This window comes from Eptatretus burgeri, chromosome 8 (assembly GCF_056783735.1).
Source record: "Eptatretus burgeri isolate ZD-2024b chromosome 8, Ebu_testis_v1, whole genome shotgun sequence".
Classification (NCBI taxonomy): Eukaryota; Metazoa; Chordata; class Myxini; order Myxiniformes; family Myxinidae; genus Eptatretus; species Eptatretus burgeri.
The window spans coordinates 33,885,398-33,912,520 of NC_140968.1; the positions used below are offsets into that span (position 1 = coordinate 33,885,398).

Sequence of the window (27,123 nt, forward strand, 5' to 3'; positions counted from 1 at the left end):
TTTACATGAAACAATGAAACGTGTGTGTGTGTGTGTGTGTGTGTGTGTGTGTGTGTGTGTGTGTGTGTGTGTGTGTGTGTGTGTGTGTGTGTGTGTGTGTGTGTGTGTGTGTGTGTGTGTGTGGCCTCTCAAGATCTTTTAGACCCTTTTAAAATTGATCACGTGCGGGTGCCTGCTTCAGGTCTGTAAATGGAGTCGTATACCTGAGCAACACATTGGGCAAAATGTGTAAAGGTATCTTTTATAGGTATCGAGCAGGAATACGTCCAAACGGCTGTTCACAAAGACTGTGACCTGTGCTGTTACAGGGAAAAGGCAAGCTGGAAATTCCAGGAGGTCCTCCAATTGAAAATGCTGAACACCTGTGCAGTCTATTTTGAGGAAGGAATTTGGAAAACCTGCAACAAATTTCGTTATTTTTATCACAAATTCCTCCCACCTTGATCCATCGTACTCCACAATGACCGTTGTATAAACCTTTTGGGCTGGAGAAGGCATTTCTCTGTTACAAATGGGAAAGGTGCCGAGAGTTTGTGGACAATGAACGAGTGGAGCTTTGTGACCTGGTCTGATTGATTCCCTTAACTCACCCTCACCCCCCACCGCAAGTCAAAGCCACGTGCATGTGACTGATTCCATTTGCCCCAATAATATCTTGTTGCCATTTGGAAATTACAGATTGTAGAGGATTTCCTTTAAACCAAAATTATTCTTCTCGCTTCTCATCATGGAAAAGTCTTTGGAATGCTCGACTTTCTCTTTATCTTCATGAAAGTTAACGGTTCCGCTGGATAACTGTGCATAGTTCTAAGAAAGCAATTTGTCATTGTGTGTGTGTGTGTGTGTGTGTGTGTGTGTGTGTGTGTGTGTGTGTGTGCGCAACATCCTAGAGAGCGGTTGGAATTTATCGGAAAGAGCCACGAGGCCTACTTGCCATCTGTCCTATTTCAGGCCGTGTCACATTTCCTGAAAGATCTCGGAGAGCAATTGGGTTTCGCATTAAGTTTAAAATTATTATTATTATTTTTTTTTATCACAAGAAATCACAAGGTTTATCACAAGGTTCTGTGACCCTTTGAACCATCTGCTTTCCTTTTCAGTATTCACCGCCTGTTTCAGTTCCTTTGGTTCAAAGCGACTTAAATGGCCTTTCTATGGTAAAGTGGAGCAGTCCAGCCTTTTAAAGGGGTTATATTTAGGATTTTATCCATTGCCATATTCATGAACATTATAGCTCATCTCTTTTTCCATACACCTTCTCCTCTTCCTCCTCTCTTTTTCTCTGTCTTACGATGTTATCATGTGCTTTAAACAGCTGTTTGAGCTGCAGTTCCACCGTAGACGGTGGCTCGCCGTTCTCACCCTCCGTCGGCACCTCTTTTTTCTTCGACTTTGGCGGTTTGGGCTTTTTCTTCTTGCGTACAATCAATGGTTTTCTTGTGACCTCATTCTGCAGGAACTCCAGCATGTTTCGCGTCTCTAAGCGACCCTGTAGCAATCACACACACAAAAAAATTGTGTCACCATGTGGAGCTGCCCTTTTATGGAATAACAACCTTTAACATATTTTAATTTCCAAAAAAACTCAAATGCTGGGTTAGACATTGGAGTACGAGGAGCCAGTAGTGAAACATACCAAGTAAACCTTTGGGCTCCGCTTCTTCCTCTTTGGGACCAAGTAGATTGTTGGGAACCTGCCCAGACACAAAGGCACGTGGACAGATTTGTTATGTTTCACCACATGAGCCGTGTGGTTCTAGAATACTGCATTTGGTTCTTGTCACATCTTTATAAAGTACTGGACTGTACATGTGAATATACAAGGAAAAACAGGTACAGGAAAGTAACATCCTGTACTCTGATTGATCCATCCTGACTGTGAATAATAGTCACCCGAACAATACCACATACCTGTACATACACCTGTGATAACACAGAACCTGGTGTAATAGCCTGGGAGAAGGTGTAAGGTTTGTTTTTCATTTTTTTTTACAATTAATTTTTATTATTTTGGGGGTTGAGGCTGCTCTCAAGGTGAGCTGAAGGCCAGGCCATGACCTTCACATTTGCCACTTGGTGTCCTTCATTTTCTGTTCTCCATGACCTGCAACTTTGCCCTCTTTGCCAATTGCTCAAACATGAGCTTGCAACCTCCCAAACGGGACTTTATCACAAGTTTTCAAACTCAACATAAAAAACAAGTCGTGCCAGGCACAACAAATCCCGCCCATTTAAGGCATAAAGTTATTTTGGGGATCAAATTTAAATTTGATACATCCTTAACCTGAATGTTGATTATAAGGAATATTTTAGTCGTAGTTTGAAGTCAATGAAACCATTTTTGATGAAGTTTCACTATAAGCTTAGTTTGAAGTAAATTGGATAATTTTTGACGAAGTTATGAGCGAAAAACGATTTTCACCTTTTCGTGACCTGAACTTGACCTTTGATCTAATTGGACCCAAAAGTTAATGGGGTCGTCCAAAGTTCATTGCCCACCTGTGGATTAAATTTGATAGTGTTTGCTAAAGCCGTTTTGCTGTAAAGTTGCTAACAGACAGACAGACAAACAAGCCGGTAGGAGGACATGGGTAGTCGACTACCCAATAGAACCTGATGCGATGGGCCCGTTCGATGGGGAATGACCTGAGGATTAAGCACAAGAAAATTCATGATTCTCGCTTCAAGGGTTAATGCTGCAGATTGTTTTTTCATTAAAATACCCCCACATTTAGAGGTTTTTCAGCCGTTGCTAGGCAACGGAGGGGTCCATAGCAACAGTTCTTTCTCACACATAACTAGGACATACCATGAACCTACCATACCAGTTTTGTGTATATCTGACTCATCGTCTCTGAGATATAACGAACTTCGTTGTTTTATTGTTTTCGACCAGGGTTCATTCAAAGTCTATCTTCTCCGACTGTTTTCATAGGATCCGGCTGGAAATCTTTGACAATATGGCTGAATGTACTGCCCACAGTCGCTCGTGACCCGATTTTTTATTTTCAAAAAAATTAATTTTTTATGATTTTCCAAAAATTTCAAAGTCCCGTTGCCAGGCAACGGTGGTGTCCATGGCAACGGTTCTCATTTGCACACAACTAGGTCATGGTATGAACCACCAACCAAGTTTCATCGAAATCGCCATTGTATTAACTGAAATCGCCATTTTCAATACTGATAATAAGGGTAGAACAAATCCCCCCCAAAAAAAATTAAAAAAAAAAAATTTTCGACTAGATCGACGACCCAACAAGCCGGTAGGCAGACATGGGTAGTCAACTATCCAATAGAACCTGACGCGATGGGCCCGTTCGATGGTGGAATGACCTGAGGATTAAGCACAAGAAAATTCATGATTCTAGCTTCAAGGGTTAATGCTGCAGATTGTTTTTTCGTTAAAATACCCCCACATTTAGAGGTTTTTCGGCCGTTGCTAGGCAACGGAGGGGCCCATAGCAACGGTTCTTTCTCACACATAACTAGGACATACCATGAACCTACCATACCAGTTTCATGTATATCTGACTCATAGTCTCTGAGATATAACGAACTTCGTTGTTTTATTGTTTTCGACCAGGGTTCATTCAAAATTTTTGACAATATGGCTGAATGTACTGCCCACAGTCGCTCATGGCCCGATTTTTGATTTTCGACAAAAATTTTTTTAATGATTTTTCAAAAACTTCAAAGTCCCGTTGCTAGGCAACGGTGGTGTCCATAGCAACGGTTCTCATTTGTATACAACTCGGTCATGGTATGAACCTACCAACCAAGTTTCATCGAAATCGCCATTGTATTAACGGAGCACTGGACCAAACAGACACATACAGAGAAGCACAGACAGACAGACAGACTAACATATCGACAGAAATACTGATAATAAGGGTCGAAAAAAAATCTCAATTTTTTTTTTTTCGACTAGATCGACGACCCAACAAACAGACAAACAAATCGGATGATTACAATATCCCGCTCCCTCCCTCCGGGGAGCGGGATAATAAATCGTCTATTAACGTTCATTTATAGACAATTAGTTATGTTTTCAGTAATCCTTGCTATAATTCACAGACTGGTGTTTGTGTGTGTTTGTTGCGCTACTTCTCCTGCAGTTGTGGCCCGATTACATCCAGACGTGCTACATTGGATCAGCATGCCCCCAATTCATTATAAAGGGGTTTTTATCTTTGCCAGTGGTCTTGGGGGTAAGAGGAGGGGGAGCACACAAATTCTCGATGTAAATGTGTATCGTGTAGTGCCGCCTCCAGGTGAGGGAAGGTATTACAAGTCCCCACCCTTTACAGTACAGTTTTCCTGTCTCCATGTTTTCCAGTCCAGTGAGGTGTTTTGATTTAGAACCAGTTGGTACGTTTTTGCTTCATGCAGGTAAATCGGGTTAATTTGTTTTTTTTGCCTATACAGAGTTGTCAGCTGCCTATGCACCACCGAAATAAAGGCATGCGTTAGAAGAACATGTTGCACGCTTGGAACAAGATCGCCCATATTGTGGGTACTCTGTTAGTATGTAGTAAATTAGTTAAGCATGATCTACCTTTGTCAACCTCTCTGTGGATGAGATCTAATTGATGATATTAAACATTTCCAGGTGTGGTAATCGCAGGGCTATTCAATGTCGGTTCATGTTGGCTTATTATTTCATATTCATTTTTGTCTCGATTATCATTCATACTGAAGCCAAACAATCACCTCTATTTCACCGTTGCTTCCCTTGATCCTTTCTTAGATGTTAGTACTGTATCCATATCCTATCTTCCAAGCCGCTGGTACCTCTCCTATCCCAATCGAGTCATTCAATACATCTGCTATCACTTCACTAATCTCTCTGCCTCCTGCATTACCCTGTTATGTAAGCTGTTCAGCACTGGCTTCTTCATATCTGACTGCCTCTGTGCTAACTCGTGCATCCCTCAACATCCCATTTCATTGCTATATTTTTCACATCAGAAATCCATTAACCTCTTTGAGTGACAAATCCGTCATGAAGATGAACTCTCTTTTTATGGGTGTGAACATCCAAGGAAAGACAAAATGGTGCATGTAAGGGATTTGGTGTTTGGTGTGACTATATACACCTGTGGTTTAAGACTGTGCACGGCATGCTATCCACAGCATTAGTTAAGACTGCACGAGGTGAGTGTGTGCCAAGTGTGTGCTGTGCTGCTCACGAGCGAGCCTCATAGAGCTTTGGAACTTTGTACGTGATGGCATCCATACGGGCAATCAACACGTTGGGGTCGTTTGCCACCTGCACACAAGACAGGGTAATATTCCACTATCAAGGTTATAAGGAGATGGATTAAAAAGTTTACGAACAAAACCTTGACAAACAGGAAGTAAAAGGTGTCAAGTTGTGGCAAAGTATTAAGGAAATCCTTTGCTCACAGTGAGCGTCTTCTCAAGGCAACTTAAACAATGGCAAGAGCAGCATTCCAAAGAGAAAAAGCACAGGATACAAGAAAATTCCCTTTTAACAGTAAGCAAATAACCAGAGAAGTGTTTGACATCAAAAGAAAAGCTTTGAAATTTCGGAAACACAAGAGATGTGTGATGAGATGAGACCAAGCAGCCACATGAAGCTCCACATGCGTGCAAACGGACGACTGTGGAAATGCTTGGACTCGACCGACGTCCCTAAACGAGTCGGGGCCCATCTCACCTTCCAAGCAAGTTCGCGGTACTTTGGTTCAAGACGGTTGCATTCCTCGTGCAGAGGGACGCAGAATTGGATGAGGACGTCACGGCGGGGATCATTCACTATTTCATTGAATGTCTTGCTTACAACTTCCTGCCGGATATACATGATTAGCTTCATTCGTGTGTCACCATTTTGCTCATTAATATTATGAATCCACAGCATCACTTTCTTCTCCTCCAACCCTCCATCTCTTTTCTCCACCCTTCTCATTCCCTTTGCATTAATCCAGGAATTGCAGACAAGTCTGAAATAAAGTCCCTTTTACCACCAACCCTATTGGGTCCCCCCCCCAACCCCAACAACCTCAGTAGTTAACTGCTATCCCTTCTCCCACTTTACCTGTACTCCTTTGGGTTTGTACACTGGAATTCCAAGTTTAATTCTTGCTGCTCTCTTTTTCTTGGCAAAGTATTCCTCCACAAAGTTTTCAAGTGCAAAGCCTTCAGGTCTGTCACAAGGATATCGTGAAAGAAATATGTACAACGCCCTATCGATCATTGTTCATCATCGACCACATAAAGAAACCTCAATAACAAATATACTGCATCACTAGCAAGAGAGTGAGGAGGTTTGACAAAAGAATGACCAATCCGGTTAAATAAGGTCAAAGCATTGATATTGCAACCATCTGTAAACTATGCACAACTAGAGTTCATCGAACACGTTACCGCACGCGGTCTTTAGAAACACGGGCATGGACGGGGTCTGCGAGCAGCGAATTTGATTGGGCATGATGACAGAAAATGCCGTAATATTTTGTCCAAGTACTGCTAAATGGAAGGGGTTTGAAAGTGCCAAAAGGCGATTTGTGTTCTACTGTTGTGGGCCGGGGTTCGGTGGTGAGGACGACCGCCAGACGGAGCAGTCGGGCCGTCTCCCACCAAACACCGGAATTGCAAGGTCGTAACCCTTGGATAACTCCAAAAGGTCACGGGTCCCTTAGCGGACCGTGGTCGCCAATATTTCGATGGTGTGGGGTAGGGTTAATTGCTTAATTTCAATATACCTAAGTACCCACACCGTCTAACTACCGGAGAAGCCACACCCTCGGTCGACTTTGTCCGAACCGAGTCGCTGTTACCGACTCGGATCCGGCGTAACCGAGCGGGAGTTACCAAAGCCGCGCCGGTCCAATGACAACTTATGGCACCGACAGCCTCACTATTTCTCAAGCACGAACCGTGCTGGGTCAATTGAAGAAAACACAGGCAACGAACTGGAACATTTAACAATTGGGGGGTTACTTATAATAGGCAATAATCGGGTAGGGAGACACAGAGCAGAGTTACAACCGAATAAAAGCAATGGAAACAATGTACAATGAAAAACACTTAATCAATCCTACTTAAAGATGGGGCCCACGGACACACACACACACACACACACACACACACACACACACACACACACACACACACACACACACACCCAAAATAAATGGACCCGTCGGGTCTATATTTTGACCTTTCAGCTCGGAGGGAAAGCGAGCTGAGGGCGCGAGCCTACTCTTGAACCTATCCGCCTCGTGCGGTCTGGTCGAGCTTGTCCTGTGGCAGGACTCGAACCCACCGCCACAACACAGCACCAAGCATCAGGGACGGGGGAGCGAGCGACGGACGCCAGCCCGCACGATGGCAAGAGATCACGAGGCGACCGGCGATCAAGCCCGAAAAAGCTTTCCCTGATAGGGCGACACCAGGCGAGGCAGACCCAGACCACCAGAAAGAACGCGCCGATCACTCTGGCTCTCTTGAGGTGGGAGCGATCTCTTTCCTCACCACTCGCCTCCTGATTGGACGGTTGCATAGCGCGATTCGCTGGCTGTCCCTCATTGGACAGGCCCACGGTAGGCGGGCAACTCCCACCTTTCTGGGGCGGAGTCAGAGCTGAGACGATTGTAGCTCCGCCTCCCTCCTCACCTAAGGCCATGTGCGTAATGGCGACGGTGGAACGAGGCGACGGTCCGCTGTTGTTGCTGTTGTTGTTGTAGTTAATGTATAAATTCTAACTCTAAAATAACTCGTAGCGCACACACGAAATTCCCATTAGAATGAAGGAAGGATTCTAACTATAAACACATACTTATCGAAATAACTCAGATTAGGGATTGCTGTCTGTTTGTGTGCAAATGGCTGCCAAATCCGTAACACTACATCCATCCGTCCATTGGGACCATACTCTGTGCAGAGCGTTGGTGCTGCCTAAGCGGTCTCCTTGGCTATTGGGTACAATCCTGGACGGGTCGCCACTCCAACACAGGACACCAGCAAGCTGGCACTCATTTTGCCGACCCAGGAAGGATGACAGGCAGAGTCAACCCCACCTGGTATTAATTCAACAGCCGAGGGGGATTTGAAACTCAGGATCCTAGGATTCCAAGCCCACCACCCTAACCATTAAGCCAACACCAGGCATGTGTTCTCCATTGTTCAGGTATGTGCAGTGAAAACTTCCAAATCCGAATTATTGGGGACTGAGCATTATTCGTATTTCAGAATTTTTCGGATTTTTTTTTGAATACGAAGTCGAGGCTCATGGAAGATCTCGAACACTGAATGGCTTAGGATGCAACAGAACAAAAGGAACAATAGAGAGAGAGGGGGGATGGGGGAAACACCAACAGCAGGATTGAAGGACAAATAGAGGGAGAGTTGGAGAGATAAGGGATGTGAGGAGGAATGAGGGGTAGGGGAGGACACCTCGGCTTTGTGAAGAGGTTCGGACTACCACTTACAGTTTGTTTACAATGCTTTGTTTCCCTCTTCAACATTTCCTGAAGAGTAATTTATTTCATGAAATATTTCACCCCTGACCACCTCTTCCTCCATTTGCCCTCATGCAGATACAGAGCGGGGTTTTTCCCGTCTCCACGCTGTGGTCTCCAAGCAATATCTGCCTGAGGCCTTCCACCAAGTCTCCTTCACCCCCTAAGGCCTTCCACCAAGTCTCCTTCACCCCCTAAGGCCTTCCACCAAGTCTCCTTCACCCCCTAAGGCCTTCCACCAAGTCTCCTTCACCCCCTAAGGCCTTCCACCAAGTCTCCTTCACCCCCTAAGGCCTTCCACCAAGTCTCCTTCACCCCCTAAGGCCTTCCACCAAGTCTCCTTCACCCCCTAAGGCCTTCCAGCAAGCTTTGCCACTGGTATTGACCAAATCTCTGCCTCTCGGACTCAGACAGCTGTTACGAGGAGAAAGCACATCCCATCCCTCTGCTGGCAGAGCACGGGATACACGACGTGCTCTTTCCCCACACTGCCCGGCCACTCGGGTTCACAGAGAACTCCAGACCAGACGCCAAAACCTCGCTCGAACTCTTTCTAAAAGCAGAACGTCCCATCTCATTTACCAGTAAAGTGTTATATGGTCTCTTGACTTATCCAAACACTTAACACAAGATAACTTTTAAAACTCCATGTAGGTTTACATGGCCTATCGGGTCTATCATCCGCTTCTCCATAAATGTACAATGTATAAACCCTCATGGCAAGAACCAAACAAACACATCACTACACTTGCACATCTTACTCAATGAACTCCATTCATATTTGGTACTCAATGCAATGGAATGTAATTGTCAAAACTTTGTGTTTACAGGGACAGCGTCGACTATAAATGGATCAGGTGTGTGTGTGTGTGTGTCCGTGTGTGTCCGTGTGTGTGTGTGTCCGTGTGTGTGTGTTTGTGTGTCCGTGTGTGTGTGTCCGTGTGTGTGTGTGTCCGTGTGTGTGTGTGTGTCCGTGTGTGTGTGTGTGTCCGTGTGTGTGTGTCCGTGTGTGTGTGTGTGTATGTGTGTGTGTGTCCGTGTGTGTGTGTCCGTGTGTGTGTGTGTGTCCGTGTGTGTGTATGTGTGTCCGTGTGTGTCCGTGTGTGTGTGTATGTGTGTGTGTGTGTGTGTCCGTGTGTGTGTGTGTGTCCGTGTGTGTGTGTCCGTGTGTGTGTGTGTCCGTGTGTGTGTGTCCGTATGTGTGTGTGTGTCCGTGTGTGTGTCCGTGTGTGTGTCCGTGTGTGTCCGTGTGTCCGTGTGTGTGTCTGTGTGTGTGTCCGTGTGTGTGTGTCCGTGTGTGTGTGTCCGTGTGTGTGTGTGTGTGTGTGTGTGTGTGTGTGTCACATACTTTTTGTGTTTCTTGATTACGTAATTACTCACTATTGGAATGTACCTTTTGCCCCTTTAGATTGCTGAGACCCCTTAAACCTTTGAAGACCCTTTAGACCCCGAAGACCCAGATGACCCAAAAGTCCCCAAGGACCCAAAATTCCCTGAGGACCAAAAAGACCCTGAGGACCTAAAAGGACCCAAAAGACCCAAATGACCCCAAAGTCCCCGAGGACCCAGAAGACCCAGATGACCAAAAAGTCCCCAAAGACCCAGATGATCCCAAAGTCCCCAAGGACCCAGTGGACTCAAAAGATCCTGAGGACCCAAAAGTCACAGATGACCCAAAAATTCCTGAGGACCCAAAAGACCCAGCGGACCCAGAAGACCCAAAAGTTCTCGAGGACCCAAAAGAACCAGACGACCCAAGAGATGCAAAATACCCTGAGGACCCAAAATACCCCAAGGACCCTAAAAACCCAAAAGTCTCTGAGGACCCAGAGGACGCAAAAGACACCGAAGAGCCAAAAGACCTAGAAGATCCAGAGGACCCAGAAGATCAAAAAGTTATTGAGGTCCCAAATGACCCACAAGACCCTTTAAGACTCCACTATAGATGAGATGAGGTGTGTGTGTGTGTGTGTGTGTGTGTGTGTGTGTGTGTGTGTGTGTGTGTGTGTGTGTGTGTGTGTGTGTGTGTGTGTGTGTGTGTGTGTGTGTGTGTGTGTGTGTGTGTGTGTGTGTGTGTGTGTGTGTGTGATGTTTTTCGTTTTTTTGTGGAGTTCTACGAGAGAGGTCTGATGTGGAATGTGATACACCAAAATGATCATCATGACCTAAGTTCATTAGGCTAATTAAGTACATAAAAAATCCATTAGAATTCCCATTCCCATGTCTTAAATGCATACCATGTGAAGGTATATAAAGCAGCTTAATCTGTCCTACCATGGCATTACATCCTAATTGCAAAATAAATAACAAAAACAATGATAACATTGTAACAAAGCATATATTAATTAATACGAATAACATTTACAACAATAATAAGAATAGTAGTTTCATATGGCAATAATAATAATAACGCACATATAATCCCCGTGATGGTTCCAAGCACATGTTGGCTCGGTGAAAGGCAAGCTAATGTTCAAGTGGTACAGCAGGCGGGTATGCAACAAAGCTGTGAAGACCAATGAGAATTTGGTCCATCGGACCAACGGGCCCACTCGTCCGACAAAAACACCTTGTATCGGCATACTCACATTAGATCACAATCACCCAACATTAGGTCACAACTTAAAAGTGACACATTTCAGTGGAATAGCTTGAGGTGGTGTGTAAAAAATACTTACGTGAGTTTCTCAGTCATTGTGTGCCTGGTCTTGTTGGCAGTACGGATGCCAACGAGGGGTGCGCCACGTTTGAAACGCAGGTGGAACATGTACATCTCAAGGTCAAACTCACGGTAGTCAGCGATGGTGCAACCAATCTTTTCTCCTTTCTCCCAAAATATCTTCATCACCTTCAATATCCTGAGTAAAGAATGACTTCAAATCGATATTTTTTCTTGCAACCAAGACTCGCTGCCGAAATCAGGGAATTTTGATTATAGCAATCCCCACATTAAACTGCTCGCATAATGGACCCACAATAGCACCTGTTCCTCCAGTATTGTGTAACCTTGGTCTTGTTCTCCCAGTCCACATCATAGAAGGCCATAAGAAGATCATCTTTCATAAGGTCATCCTTGTTGTCCTGTGATAGCTGAGGACAAAGTCCTTTACTGAAAACACAAAGCAGATTTAAGGTGCAAACAATTTGAGCAAACATCCATAACACAAGAATAGTCAATGACCCTGAACATCAGTTGTTATACAGGGATGTTATACAGTGTGTGCAAAAACAAACCAAACCCATAAATAAATCCACAATACATTCATTTATATTCTGAATTATGTAAAACTTCAGGAATATCTGCTACATTTCGTGTGACACAGGTGCACCACATTTGAGAAACGTAACTTGGAAGACTTTAGGTTGGCACTCGGTCGATCACATGCTGATAACGAAGTTGTTGATTATGCGCTGATATTTGGAAAGTGGGATGGAATGAACCTTCTATGTGATTGCTTGTTTCAGCTCAAAGATGCTGCTTGGGTTCTCCTTGTACACATTGTCTTTGAGATATCCCCAAAGATAAATATCTAGTGGGCTCAAGGGAGCGTGGAGACCACTCGACACTGAAACATCAGCCAATCACTCTCTCAAACTTACGGGACTTATTTTGGGTGTGAGGGGTTTCCCCGTCCTGCTGCAACCATTGGTCTTCTCTTTGAAAGCTTCTCCTGTGACCAAGAGCAGCCCAGAACTCATTCAACACTTTAACGTAATGCTCAGAGTTGATGGTCATGGCATTATCGTCCTCATCTTCGAACCAGGACAGTCCAATGATGCCATGCTTACTCATTGCACACCAGGCCATACACTTGGCTGAATGTAAGGGTTTCTGGCGAACCTCGTCGGGCGGTACTGTGCCCCAGTAGACGTAGTTCCTCGAGTTGACTTGGCCATTAAGTAAAAGGTGAGCCTCATCGGAAAACCAAATGTCATTGACAACACCAACTCCATGCTCAATTTTTTTTTTTTCCACAAACCACCAAGTCATTTCAAGATGCTTGTTTTTGTCTGGGTCAATGAGTTTGTATCTGACTTGTATTCTCTAAGGATAAGGTTTCATGTCGTCACGGAGAATCATCCTGAGACTTTACACCGTTAGTCCAAGTTCTTGACTGCGATGGCGAAGTGACTTTTTTGGACTGTTTCTGACTGACTGTTGGACTCTCTCAATGACTTCAGGGGTTCTCAACGAAGGGCGTCCAATATGAGTTGGTCTGTCCGTTGATTTTGAGTTTAAGTTTTGCACAGTTCTTTGGTCTTGAAATTTATTCGTCCGTTTGAATATCCTCTCTTTGGGTGGGACATCTCTGCAGTTAAATTTTCTCTTGAACTTTCTTTGATTTTGGATGAAGGATTGCGTTTCGATCAAGGATTCCACAGAAAAAGCCTTTTCTTCATTTGTCCAGGGCGGCATTTCCTTTAGGACCTCAGCTATCATTATCTGAAATGAGAGAGAAAAAAAAATACATGAAAAACAAGAGCGAGAATTGCTTTGCAATACATGTCCCGTACTGCTCCCAATAAAGAAGAAGAAGAAGAAGAAGAAGAAGAAGAAGAAGAAGAAGAAGAAGAAGAAGAAGAAGAAGAAGAAGAAGAAGAAGAAGAAGAAGAAGAAGAAGAAGAAGAAGAAGAAACCCTATACCCACTGTATTTGGGTCTATTCGGCAAAATAAAAGGAAAAGCAATTTTCATTGACTGATATCTTTTGGAGACGAGAAACCAATAAAGATACGAAAACATACTGGAGATAAAATTAGTTTGATTTATTGCACGCTCAAGCCAATACCAGAAGCAAAATGAAGAAGAAGAACCTTTCTAAACCACCGTGTTGTGTCTGTTTCTAGGCTTTGCTTATTTCATATTGAACAAGGACAAATGTGTCCAAGAGCCGCGTCCTAAAGGCAATAACGACAACAACTTACGATATTTCGTCACGTGCCTTGATGGAGCCAATAGCGAACCCCGTCATGGAGGCTCCTGTTCATGACGAGAAAATCGTGTATTTACGAAATTACAACACATTAAATGGAATAATCTTTAAATAGTAACGTGAACTTTTCGAAACTTTAAAGCAAATGTCTGAATATATTTAAAAGTTCATGATAGACGCTCTCAAAAGGCACCGTCAATGCGAGGATGTGTACAGGTGTTTAGTATTTAAGGAGATCCGGATCCTGCATATAAAAGAGCCGATCCTAAAGGTTTTGGAAGAAGAAGAAGAAGAAGAAGAAGAAGAAGAAGAAGAAGAAGAAGAAGAAGAAGAAGAAGAAGAAGAAGAAGAAGAAGAAGAACGCAAAGCTCTCTTAGAGCCAGCGTTACGCGGCTAAAAATAACCCCTATGTACATACATGAAGCAAAAAGATGCGGACGGCTTATGTGCATAACTTATATAATAAATACATCGTGGTTATATACATGGGATCATTCCAATTGCATTGGGCCATGGACTAACACCCAGACCTAAGGCCTGAGGCCTGGCGATCTGAGCTCCCTCACGCAATGGGGTGCATGATTTTATTGGGGTGGAGTCAGGCTAGTTGGCCAGCCAATGGGTGTAAAGCAGTGGGGTGGAGCCAGGGAAGCTGAATGCTGACGCATGTCTTATATGTGATATGATGTTTTCTCAGTTTAAAAAGGGCATAACTGAATGAAAAATTGATGAAACTCAAACTTGTTATGTAACTTCTCATAATAAAGCCGTGTAATAAGTTTCAGTTGAATATGCTAAAAGGGTATGGGAAAATAATATGAAAAAACAAAGGTGGGACAGACAGATGGACCGATGGATGGACAGACAGAGAGCCAACCTATAGTCCCCTCTGGTGAAACCAGTAGGGGACTAATAAATTGATGGTGAATAAAAATGAGAGGGTTTGGGGGTTTTTTTGGCACACCCAGTACATATCACAGTCTCGTAGTTTCAGTAATATAGATAGCCTATGCATCCTCATTTTTCCTTTTACACGGTGTTACATTCCACAATGTAATGATTCCCCAAACTTTACACTTCACAAGATTATCCTTATCCTTATCCTTATCCAATTCATGAACTGGTGTTTGTTTGTGTGTTTGTTTTTTGTCTGTCATACTACTCCTACAGTTCTGCGCCAATTACATCCAGACTTGCTATATAGGATCAACATGACCCTAATGGGTGTATTGGGGTGTTTTATCTTTGCCGGTGGTCTTGGGAGAAGGAGGTGAGGACGCAAATTCTCTATATAAATGTGTATCGTATAGCACCGCCTCCAGGTGGGGGAGGGTATTACAAGTCTTCACCTTTACAATACAGTATTCCTGTCCCCACGTTTTCCATTGCAGAGAAGTGTTTTGAAATATAAGCAGTAGGTATGGTTTTGCTTCATGCACGTAACCCGGGTTTTTTTTGGGGGGGGAGCGATCGAAGCAGCTGTCAGTTGCCTATACACCGCCCAAATAAAGGTATGTGTCGGAAGGACTTGTTGCAATCTTTGAACAGGATTATCCATGGGACGGGTACTCTGCTAGTATGAATAACAAGTTTAAACAAGCTCGAATGAGCTAAGATCCTCGTCCTCTTAATGATGACGTCATAAAAACGAATATGACGTCATTGTGATGTATCAGGTTTGCGATAAATTATCTGTGCTAATGCCCGGCTTGATTCCCGCAAACAAAATTCAAACAGCTTGCCCAGTTTCGAAAATAATGGTATAGGCGATTTCCATTAGCGGCGATATTATGACATCAACTTTTTTCCTCGGAAGAATTTCCAAAATCGGAGATGGTCACTGCCTGCTCGTGGGCTTTCTGCATATACATGGCAAGTTTCACAAAGATCCGATGAAAACTCTGGGTTGTGAAACAAAAAATGTCAAAAAATTGATATGACGTTATAAAAATTGATATGACGTCATAGTGATGCATCATATGTGCGGAAATTCATCTCTGCTAATGCCCTGTTCGATTCCCGCAAACAGAATTCAAAAAGCTTGCCTCGTTTCGGAGATAATTTTTTAGGCGATTTCCATTAGCGGAGATATTTTGACGTCATAACTTTTTTTCTCGGAGGAATTTTCAAAATCGGAGATGGTTACTGTCTGCGCGGGGTAATTTTACACATATACGCAAAGTTTCAGGAAGTTTCGATGAAAACTGTCGGCTGTGAAACAAAAAAGTCCACAAGAACAACAACGTGAGTAAGACTTAGAGATCCTCCACGAGGCTCTAAAAACTTTCACATGTGGCTTGACAATGTTGAGGGAAAAAATTTTGCCAATTAAATGAAGGCACTTCTGTCCCTTATGCACATACACTAAATGAGATTGCCACTCGGTAGAGTGCATACCTCCGCCAGGCTGAAGAGTTTACATTTTGTATTCCACTCATAGGCCGGATCATTATCCGGACCTGAACCAATATCGAATCGGCTTGCTCATCTCACCTACCGGACTCATCCACCTAGTTTTGTCAGAACTCTTTCATAACCTTTCGAAACATCATGCTATACGTATCATTTTTTGGCCCCATCTCTCAATGGTGAAGAATCACTCATGAAATTAAAAAAAATTCTCGTATCTGGATTCAGATCTTCAACCAAAATCTAATCAATTCGTCCTTGGAACACTCCGAAACTGTTCACCAAATTTGTCCAAATCCATCCGTAACTTTTTGAGATATCCTGCTTGCAAACAAACAAACAAATGAACACCGCAGAGACAGACAAACAGGGGTGAAAACATAACCTCCGTCCACCTTCGGCGGCAGAGGTAATAAAATTGCAAATGATCAAATCAATGAAACGTACGTGTAAATTAACATTCCGTGTGCTAGTTGCCATTCTGCTTCAAAAAATAAATACAATTTACTCTCTCAAAAACTCCATCCCTACGACAAACATCTCCATCCAAGAACCACCCTGCCCTCCCATACCCTACCCCTCTAACCCACCCCCCTCAATTATACCAACACCACCTTCAAACACCACCTTCACCACCTGTCCTTCAAGCTCACATGTTCTTCTTGATAAAGTTCCGTATCTTTGGCAGAGTGTAGTTCTTGGTGGGGTAACGTATGGCTGTTTCTTCGTAAATGTTGGCCAGTCTTTGTGGCCTGAACAGCACCACAGCCCTGCAGGGAAGCACGTGGCGAACTTTCAGAACACGACTTCTGGGAATGACCAAGATCTCCGTGCATAATGCATTATGGCCACCATGATAACCTCACACGAGCCCATTCGAAATGCATGATTTGTGAAAAAAAATTTATGCAATGCATGTTATGATAGAATATAGATTATAGAGGATTCAATTTTTTTTTTTATTAAATATCAAACATAGTCTCTCTGCTCTTTACACCATTTCCCCATTAAGTTGGGGGTCAGCGGTTCATGTGGCATATAATCCTGGCACAAGTCTTCCAGGAACCAGCTGACAATGCCTGGCGTTTGAGTGAAGGTGGCAAAAGTTTGTAGTTTATTCAGGGTAACAGTAATAACTCGCCTACTCTTCATTGAAAGACACTGTGGGATCTTTACCGTCCACAAAGCTAATGTTAGCAGATGAACCCCCAGCTTCACATCCATCTGAAGGATCATGAGCAGGGTGATTCATCAATGTGTGTGCCGTCCCTCAGATGGATATTAAACTGGGTGTCCCGTTCGCCGGCATTAGCTAGTGGATGTTAAAGATCCCACGGTGTCCTTCCTGAAGAGTAGGTGAGCTATCGCCAGCACCCTGAACGAATTTCAAATTGCTGCCCGAACCTACAAGGGGCACGGCATCTGCGGCACTGTCATACTCACAGCAATGATGCAACCAGCAGCCGCAGGCTACTGGGAACATCCATCACAAACGTTTTGACCCTTATTCCCAGAACCTCTCCAGCAGGTCAATAACATTAGTTGTGTCTGAAGGTTATCCAATCGTGAGAAGAGAGAGCGAGAGAGCGAGAGAGAGAGAGAGAGAGAGAGAGAGAGAGAGAGAGAGAGAGAGAGAGAGAGAGAGAGAGAGAGAGAGAGAGAGAGAGAGAGAGAGAGATCGTTGTTCAGTCTATTTCTTCCCGTTCTGAGAAAGAATGTAATGGGCTTCAGGCATTACTGCATCACAATGGGTTCAGTTTGGGGATTTGGCAGGTGGAATATCAATGTGAGTTTGCATGAATTTGGGAATGGAAGAGAGTGTATATGGTGGGAACTCACTCTTCTCCTCCTTGTGTGGCGAGCAGGTCTGGTGCAAATGTGTGTGCCACTCGGTATTGCTGCCGGAGCACTTCGGCAATACGTAACCACTCGGCAAAAGCGGAGCGTTCCCAGCCCAGGTAGTAACCCATGACCGTCCGGCCATCAGGGAAGAATCCTTGAGATGTACAGAATGGGTGACATTTACATTCAGGATCATTGTGGAATCATTTGTGATCTATTTAATTGTAACTACCATTACTGCAGGCTGGCAGGATGGCCGAGAGGTACACACGCTTGCTCTAAGCTGTCTATCCTGGGTTCAAATCACGACCCAGCTAGAAATTGTCATCCTGGTGTTTCACAGGTTATCCCAGGTATCCACACTCAATTATCACTGTCATCAATGTAAGGCCTCAGTCGTTCATTGGAAATTGATGGTGACATTAATGAAACATAAGGGATGTGTTTACATACCAACGATGCCTGCATCATAGTCTTCCGTGAAGTTTTTGAAATCTGCGCGTGAGTTTAGCTGCACTGATGTAGGACCGATCATTCTCTTTGCAAACCTCACGATATAACCTGGGGAAAGCACAAACTCACGTCCGTGCCCATGATGTAATCTGACATTGGCACACTCACACTCACTTATTATCTAATCTGGGGCTAAGGCACACACGTTTGTTTAATTCGAATCTAAGGACAGTGCACTTGCATATTCAATGTGTAATCAAAGGATAACACTCACTCACTTATTCACTCACACTTGTGTATTTAGAGGGTAGAGCACTTTCTGTTGCAATCCAAAGATGATGTACATTCACACACACACACACACACACACACACACACGCAAAAAATTATGATGTATCTCATATCAGACCCCTTCGCTTTTGTAGGACTAGTGAATCCTATGCCATGCTAGCTAGCTATTGCCGCATGAATCCTGACTAACAGGACTAATGATCCTGTCTGTGGTCCACACTAGCAGCATGGGAGAGTCAACGGACATGTGTTTCTGGCCGGTTGAGTAGTAGGTCGTCATCAGCACGGGGGAGCAGATTCCCTCAAGAATGTAACACACAATGAGATTGAGAGAGAGAACTCAAATCGAGCCGGTATATTTGTATGAGAAAATGTACACAAGATAACATTTGACGTTTACAATGTAGCATTAATGCGCACCTGCCTTCTTGGGTCCCTCATAAGTGGCAACAGCCTTTCCATAGTGGTACATCTTGATGGTAGGGTAGCCATACACACCCTGGTCTCGGCATTTCTGTTTGCTCTCTGAGCAATCAATCTGCAAGCGTACCCACGAACATTTCTCAAAATCAACCACAGCATGGATGCGCAATATTACGCTGATCAGCTAAATTAATGAACTTTGCTCGACATCATAAAGAATTGTTTCACGACCCAGGAAAAACTCTTCAACTTCAACTTATCAAATGCAATGTATAATGTAAAAATAATAATGTCAATGACACCAAAATGAAAAACACCATTATAATACTGTGCCTTAAAAAGAAAGTTAGGGTGTTGCGCTCCATTGTACATAATTATAGTACTGCACAATTGTAATTGCATACTATTAAATAATTGCTGTGAATTTCTGTAAAATGCAGCCCATTGTGAAATTGCTAAGCCTACTCATATCCCTAACCCATCCTCCCCACCTTGCCCAACGTGACGAGCCCCAGCAGCTCCTCGGCTGCGGTATCAAACTCCGGCGCGAGGCGCATGCAATGTCCACACCTGGAGCACACGGAGAATGTAGTTACACCTGCTGGACCATCTCCTTCCACATTACTATTGCGCAATGACACTTTTTGGATCGTGGTCCATGCTGCTACAATGTACCACAGAGATGTCTGCTCATTCTCAAGCGCATTCTTGCTTCATGTTTGCTTTCGTCCACATGTATGTGTTGTGTATTTCCTAATATTTTAAAGCAACATCTGCAAAATACTATTTAAAGCCTCAAAAAGGTGATATTGATCAAATTGGATTGGCCTGTTGGCATTCCGATCTGAGCACCTGCCTAATGAGTTATGGTGCAAGAAACACAGGTTCAGATCCTACATCTAATATATAAAGCTCATTCTAACCACTCACTGACTGATTGACTCACTCACTCACTGATATTAAAATTCGGTACCTTCAGGGTCACTTAGAAAGCCTAAATTTCATGGGCCAATGGACAATGAAGCCGATACACCAGGAAAAAAATCACAGAACCATCGGAAAGTGTCCGCAAATGAAAATGTAAATCAAAGGAAATATATGACTGAAAATAAATAAATGCAGGTGAGTTATCCCAGACAATGGGGAAGCATGGTAATTTCATTCGCCAATGGACATCGAAGCCGATACACGGGGACCAATCACAGAACCATCAGAAAGCATCTGTAAATGAAAATAGAAATATATGAAAATAAGTAAATGAAAAAAATAAATGCAGGTGAGTGACCCGAGACAATGGGGAAGCACAGCCCGTTATTGCTTACAATGTGTAAGCATACCCCACTCTTATATACATCTATATATATATATATATATATATATATATATATATATATATATATATATATATATATATATTGTTGCGGGCCGGGGTCCGGTGGCGAGAACGACCACAAGGTGGGGGAATTTACGTCTATTCCCACCAGACTCCCTGGAATTGTAGGCCGTCGCTCACGGATAATTCAGTGATGCGTCAGGTCGCTTAACCGACCGTGGACGCCAATACCTCAACCGCATGGTATTGGGTCCTCCTGTCTAGAACCAAGTTACCTAATTAATCACGCGGTTTCAACTACCGGGGAACCACGCCCTTGGTACACCTTGCCCGAACCGGATCATACCGACTACGGTAGAGCACCAACTACCAACTACCTTTTCAGATCGGATGCAGCCGAGCGGAACTGCCAAGGACGTACCGGCTCGAAGGAATGGATTATCGGGAATAAAGACCCGGCTAAACTCAGATCCGAACCATGCTGGACCAATGGAGGAAAACACAAAGACAAGCTGGGAACATTTCTGCAATTATTTATTTAAAATAAAGTGGGGAAAAGCATGTGGCACATAAAAAGATTTTTTGGTTATGTTATGCAGGGGAAAGATGAGAGAGATGTAGTGCGACAATTATACAGCAACTTACCAAAGCGGACACAGACCAGACTTACGCGAGAATAATAAAAGTAAGAAATACAATAATCAAAGATCTTATACAATTTTACTTAAAAGACAGGCGCCACACTTTTAGATACACACTCAGACAAAACAAACCCAACGAAAAGAAAAGGGGACACTTTTGCAGCCAGGAAGGGAGGGAGTTGAGGTCGCAGTTCTCAGTACATGGTTGAGATGGTGACACAGGGGCAATGCAACAAGGGCAAAGCAGGCATGGAGACAAGGCAAAGGCAGGCAAGTGAGGCAAGGCAAATGTGGACCAGCAAATACAGCGCAACAGGTCGGCATATGAAGCTGGCCGGCCTCTGGGCTGGTCTGTGAGGTTCTGTGGAGGGAGTGCGGTGGTGCCGGCCGGTCCAGAAACGGGCTCGGACCTACCCTACTGTCTCCTCCAAACCTATCACCTTTGCCTGTCCTTGTTCATACCCACACCCATTAGCTTGCAACAACAAAAAAAACAACGACATTTAGACTATTTTTATTTTTATTTATTTACTTTCTTTTGTATTTTTTTTTTTTTAGAATTACATGTGTCCCTAGCCCCTTTATCGTCTTTGTCCGGCTAACCTGGCCTGACCGTCTATCCCCGATCCCTAAGATCATTTTTTGAGGGGATTGAGGAAGAGACTAGTGAATCCGTCTCGAGGCCCAATGCAGCCTCAGAATAACTACCACAGATTTCAGCAATTTCCCAAGGTGAGTCCAGCAGCCTACGAACAGCGAAGAGATGGATGGTGTGAAGGAGTCCATGTTTCCTACCTACCCGAGCATTTATTAAACTTTAATCTATCCCTGGGGCTTTTCAACACGCCTGTCTCTTTAAACTGTCGGTTCTAGAAAACGTGATTCCCGTCGCCTGTGTTGGTGTTCATTATTAATTTGGGCCTGGCCCGCAAATTTTCTCTCATGCTCTTGCACAATTTCGTGGCTGGGCAGCGTGGCTCAATTGGCAGGGATTCCCATATGCCGAACTCCAACTACGGCACCCCCGGGTTGTTGAGGCTGTCTCCGAGCTTACCTACTCCGTATGAACATGGGGAATTCCCCTGGCAGTGTCCCCTTCGATGCCCACGTGGCATTTTGGTGCTCCGGGTCCCGTTTCCGTGGGCTGCCCGTGCCCATTACACTAACTCGGTCCCTTGGACCGATGGCCTACTCTGGCCAACTACTCCGGTACCCGGGGGGGGGGGGCCCACTCAGTGCGCACATTTCACCAGCCACGATCCCAGCCGGTCAATAGACTCCTGCACCCTACAAAAAGGTTTCGTGCCTTCATTCAACACCAACAACAAAAAGACATCCGATTTGTTAATTTAACTAACCCACGAACTAACATTACACTAATCCCGGGTTCCCTTGGGTGGGATTCACTCCTCCCCCCAATCATTCATTCGCACCATGCATTCCACATTCACTTCACTCACACTCGGACCCGCTGACCCACATTCACTCATCATGTTTCTTTCTCTGTTTTATTATCCCCCGCCAACCAACGAAGTTGGCGGGGGATATAGAAATGGGTTCCGTCTGTCCGTCACTTTCGTTTCCGGAGCTTAACTACAAATCCCCTCAAGATATATTTACGAAATCTGGTACACATATCAAGCAAGTGGTGAACTGGTGCCTTTTGATATTTTCTAATTGATAGGTCACATGGTTTGGCAGCCATGTTGGATTTAAGAAAAATATTAAATAATGTTTTCTCTAGAATCACATAACCTAACGAAGTGAAAATTTGCAAATATCATCTTCCATGATGTCTGCATACATATTAAAAAATTATGACGTCACAAATAACATGGTTTGGCGGCCAACTTGGATAGAAAAACACACCTCATCCGATTAACATGAAACTTCACAAACGTATTCCACTGGAGGATTGGAGGCAGAATGTAAATTTAGGATGTCATAGGTCACATGGTTCGTCAGCCATCTTGGATTGAAAATTAATAAATTTTTAAAATCTTCTTCTCCAGAACGGCTGGACAGATTGAGACAAAATTTCATATTATATACACTTTCCCAAGACATACTTTCAGAAGTTTGTTAATTTCTAATTGATAGGTCACATGGTTTGGCGGCCATATTGAATTTACCCTAAAACCTTCAAATATCTTCTTCTCCAGAACGGCTGCTCAGATCAAGGGGAAACTTCACATACATATTGCACACGCTTAGGGAATATAAGTTTGTTAATCCTCATTTACTATGGTGGGGGATATCGAAGACTTTGCCTTCAACGGATGCTAGTTTTTTTTTTTTTTAACGCACTCTAACAACTACGTCCCCCTAACAAATTTGTGCTCCCCGTCATCCCTTATTCTAATGCACGTTCCATTTCATTATTCCGCTAAGCTACGTCCCCACTACACGTACCATGTCTGTCCATGTCTCCAATCCATTCTAAATTCTAACCTAAATTTCCTCTAACTGATCCCACTAGGCCCCATGGAGGCCTGCTCATACCCCATGAGGCCGGTCTATCTAACGCTAAACCCATCCACTAACTAATGCTCCTTTGCCCATGCTGAGGATTTTGGCTACATCCTGGCCGGGGATCGGGTGCTTGTGCAAAGGCTCGGTAGGCCTTGCATCGCCAGGGCGGCAGTTTGCAATTTGCTCATCCCTTTCGTTCGGGCGATAATTGGAAGCGTAACGTCACCCCGTCAATCGCATTACACGTCCGCTTCCGAGCCATCCACCATGTGAGCCTTGCGTTTCTCACCTGGCCTTCGTGCTGCGCAATCCCTGCCAACGTCACTCGCACACGGGCCCGGCAACATCGTCGGGACTTGTCCCGCACGTCCCGCGAATTCCACTCGCTGTGCACAGCACACGGAGCCGGCGCAGTTTCCAAAATAACTCCGTCCGTTACACGACCCACGTCTCCCGTCTGGGTCGGTCCGTGTCCCATTTCCTCATATGCACTCACACATTCCATATCATTTGCATTCTGCACACATTTTGACACACACTCTGGGACATTCACATCGGGGGCTCGTGTCAGCCCAAAAGATCCCGGGGTTTCTATACCCCCCCCCAAGCTCGGCATGTGCTCCTTCGCACCATGCACCCGCTCGACCTCGTATGGCCTTACTGGACTCACCTCATCACGGCCTGCCTCGAGGGAGCATACCGTCTCCCCTCGTTTCTGTGGGAAGTCAATCCAACCCTCGCATTGGGTCTCAACACATTCCCCAAGCTCAACCCCAATTTCCCCTACCAGCTCTTCTCGTGTGTGTTCCTCTTTAATTTTATTTAATTCATCTTTCTCTTCTAATTCTTGCGTTTCTGTTATTATTTCTAAATCCTGCGTCTCCCTTATTATCTCCGTCATCCCTTGTTAGAGTTTATCCACCTCTCGCCCAACCGTCGTTATCCTATCCATCACTTCTTCCTTACCCATTTCCATTGCAGACCAAACACCTTTCACACTCCCTTTCAACTCGGTCATTTCCCCACGTACTGTACTGATCTCATCCACCATCTTCCACTTCATGGTCTGCATTTCGCCTTTCACCTTTACCAACTCCGCCTTCATTTCCTCCTGGCCCGCCTTAATTTGTTCTTGTAAGCTTATCCCCATGCTTTGCATTTCACCTCTCAGTGTTTGCACATTCGCATCCATTCTTTCCATCAACATCTCCATCATCTGGCTCATGTCAAATGGCGGAGCCGATAGCGGAGCCGATCCGCCACGATCGGGAGCGGATCCAACAGGGATTGTTATGTCCTGAGCCACGGGTTCTTCTAACGTTAATTCTGAACCCACCTGTACCAGTCCGTCTTGGTCCGCCATGGTCCGTGCTGAGAATAAAATAAAATTTTACTGCTCTTAATTTGGAGGGAAGGGGGGGGGGGTTGCCAAGCACACCCTGATCTGAATCCCGTAAATTTCTCTATGGAGGCGGGAGGGTTCGAGTCCCACAGCCTGACACCAAACTATTGCGTTTGGTGTCCTGTAAATTTATTGTGGGGGCAGAGGGGTTCGAAACCCGCTCCTGAACACCAAACTGTTGTGGATTCGAACCCCACAAATTTTCTATGGAGGCGGATGAGTTCGTACCCCGCTCCTGACACCAAACTGTTGTGGGTCGGGGGTCGGTGGCGAGAGCGACAACTAGGTGGGGAAAGCTTGCGTCGTCTCCCACCAATCTCCTGGGAATTGTCGGCCATCGCTCGGATAACTCCGCGAGCCGGTGGGTCGTTTAACCGACTGTGGTCGCCAGTATCTCAACTGCGTATCGTAGGGTCTATTTGTCTCGAAACAATTTACCTAATTAACTACGCGATTTCGACAACCGGGGAAACCACGCCCTCGGCACGTCTTGCTCGAACCGGGTCACTCTACCGACTGCGGTAGAGTTCCAACTACCGCCTACCAACTCCGGTTCGGGTGCAGCCGAGCGGAAACTGCCAAAGCCGTGCCGGCTGGAATTAACAGATTATCGGGGATAAAACCCCGCCTAAACTCAGATCCGAACCATGCTGGATCAATTCAAGAAGGGACAGAAACGGACTGGGAATATTTCTACAAATGTTTATTTGCAATAAAAAGACAAAGGCAAGACTTAACGTGAATATGCAAGAAAGAATATTTACAATGAGCAAAAACACTTATTCAGATCTACTCACAAGATGGGCTCACATGCAGACACACACACACAAAATGAAAAGAAACCCAGAGTCTTTATTGGACCCTCGCAGCCATGGAGAGAGACAAGCTGGGGGTCAGAGTTCGGTGGTGTACCTGACCGTCGGAGGAAGGGCATGCTCCATCATGCGGCACCTGACAAAGGTCGTTGGTCCGGTTCCCAGTCGCACATATGGACTCGTGGTTCGTGGCGGAGCTCGGTTGATGAACAATCGGGGTCCACGGAGGGAGGTCAGGGTCGCTCTGTCCTTCCTTAAAACTCCTCGAAGCCGCCACTGTGAAACTCCAGAACCCCGTACAGCCACCGTGAAACAAAACTGACTGCTTACAGCCACCGTGAAAGCAAACTCGACCCGTTACAGCCACCATGAAAGCAAACTCGACCAGACCCCTTTTTACAGTCTCGGAGATTTATTGGCCTCTCTCTCCACGGGGAGGGGCCCTTGGCGAAAACGCACCTTGTTGTCCACCTTTGATTGGACAGGGTCCTCCAGCCCACCTTTCCGGGGCGGGGCCTCGGCCCCTGCCAGGAGACCCCAGTTACTCCTCCACGTAGCTTCACACTCGATGAGTAACAGTGTCAACACCACGAAGGTCATCGTACAAGAGTTACAACGTTCGTGGGAGCCGAGAACTGGAACTGCGAGACCCCCTCTCGGCAAGTCAAGGTACAAGCAGCCAGTGGGTGGTGATTAAGCGTGATGGGCCAAAGGGGTCATGCAGATGGGATGGTTTATGAGATGTAATAACCTAACTAAAAGAAATCGCAACGCACGTCTTTGATTCACCCACGAGATAAAAGGAAGGGGATATGACTACACACATACTTAACGACATAACTGACTTTTGGGACATCTGTATGTTGAATGCAAATGGTTTCCAGATCCGTAGCAATATGAATATATATATATATATATATATATATATATATATATATATATATATATATATATATATATATATATATATATATATATATATATATATATATATATATATATATTCATATATATTCATGTATATATATATATATATATATATATATATATTATATATATATATATATATATATATATATTAATATATTCCATATAATTATATACATATATATATATATATATATATATATATATATATATATATATATATATATATATATATATATATATATATATATATATATATGAATATATTTATATATGTATATATATGAATATATTTATATATTTATATATGTCGATATATATATATATATATATATATATATATATATATATATATATATATATATATATATATATATATACATATATATAGTAATGTATTTGCTAACTGCACTCTGAAAGTACTTACTCTTCAATGTAAAAATCCACCATGCCGTGTTCCCAGTCTGCCAGCTTGGCGTCCAAATCCTCTTCATAGGTCAGACCAATGACGTCATAGCCCCATTCTGCGTCCACCACACACACTATCACAGCTACCAACACCGGTCCCAGCCAACACGCCATCAGCAGCCGCTCCTTACACCAAGAAACGCTCCTCAAACAATTAGGATCATATAATTACCATCGTTAACATTATCGGGACATTACGCGATTCATTGCTTCGCGCCGGTTGGACAGGAA

At 44.2% G+C, this 27,123-nt stretch overlaps 1 protein-coding gene across 1 annotated transcript; it reads right to left on the bottom strand.

Moving 5' to 3' along the window:
- Positions 1 to 20: 20 nt before the first annotated feature.
- LOC147021493 (protein disulfide-isomerase A3-like) lies at positions 21 to 27,123 on the bottom strand. Its single transcript, XM_085891458.1, has 13 exons — positions 26,852 to 27,123; positions 19,326 to 19,404; positions 18,832 to 18,949; positions 18,121 to 18,228; positions 17,665 to 17,821; positions 16,479 to 16,595; positions 11,467 to 11,592; positions 11,162 to 11,341; positions 6,059 to 6,167; positions 5,681 to 5,809; positions 5,190 to 5,269; positions 1,637 to 1,694; positions 21 to 1,489 (listed from the first exon to the last, which is right to left on the bottom strand). The coding sequence occupies exons 1-13, from the start codon at positions 27,004 to 27,006 to the stop codon at positions 1,229 to 1,231; spliced, it is 1,677 nt and encodes a 558-aa protein (XP_085747584.1). The 5' UTR covers positions 27,007 to 27,123; the 3' UTR covers positions 21 to 1,228.

Coding starts and splice junctions, on each gene's coding strand:
- LOC147021493 (XM_085891458.1), bottom strand. CDS start 27,006: ATGGCGTGTTGGCTGGGACCGGTGTTGGTAGCTGTGATAGTGTGTGTG. Junction 19,405..26,851: donor GTGGATTTTTACATTGAAGA/GTAAGTACTTTC, acceptor CGTGTGCTCCAG/GTGTGGACATTGCATGCGCC. Junction 17,822..18,120: donor CTATGATGCAGGCATCGTTG/GTATGTAAACAC, acceptor GTACATCTCAAG/GATTCTTCCCTGATGGCCGG.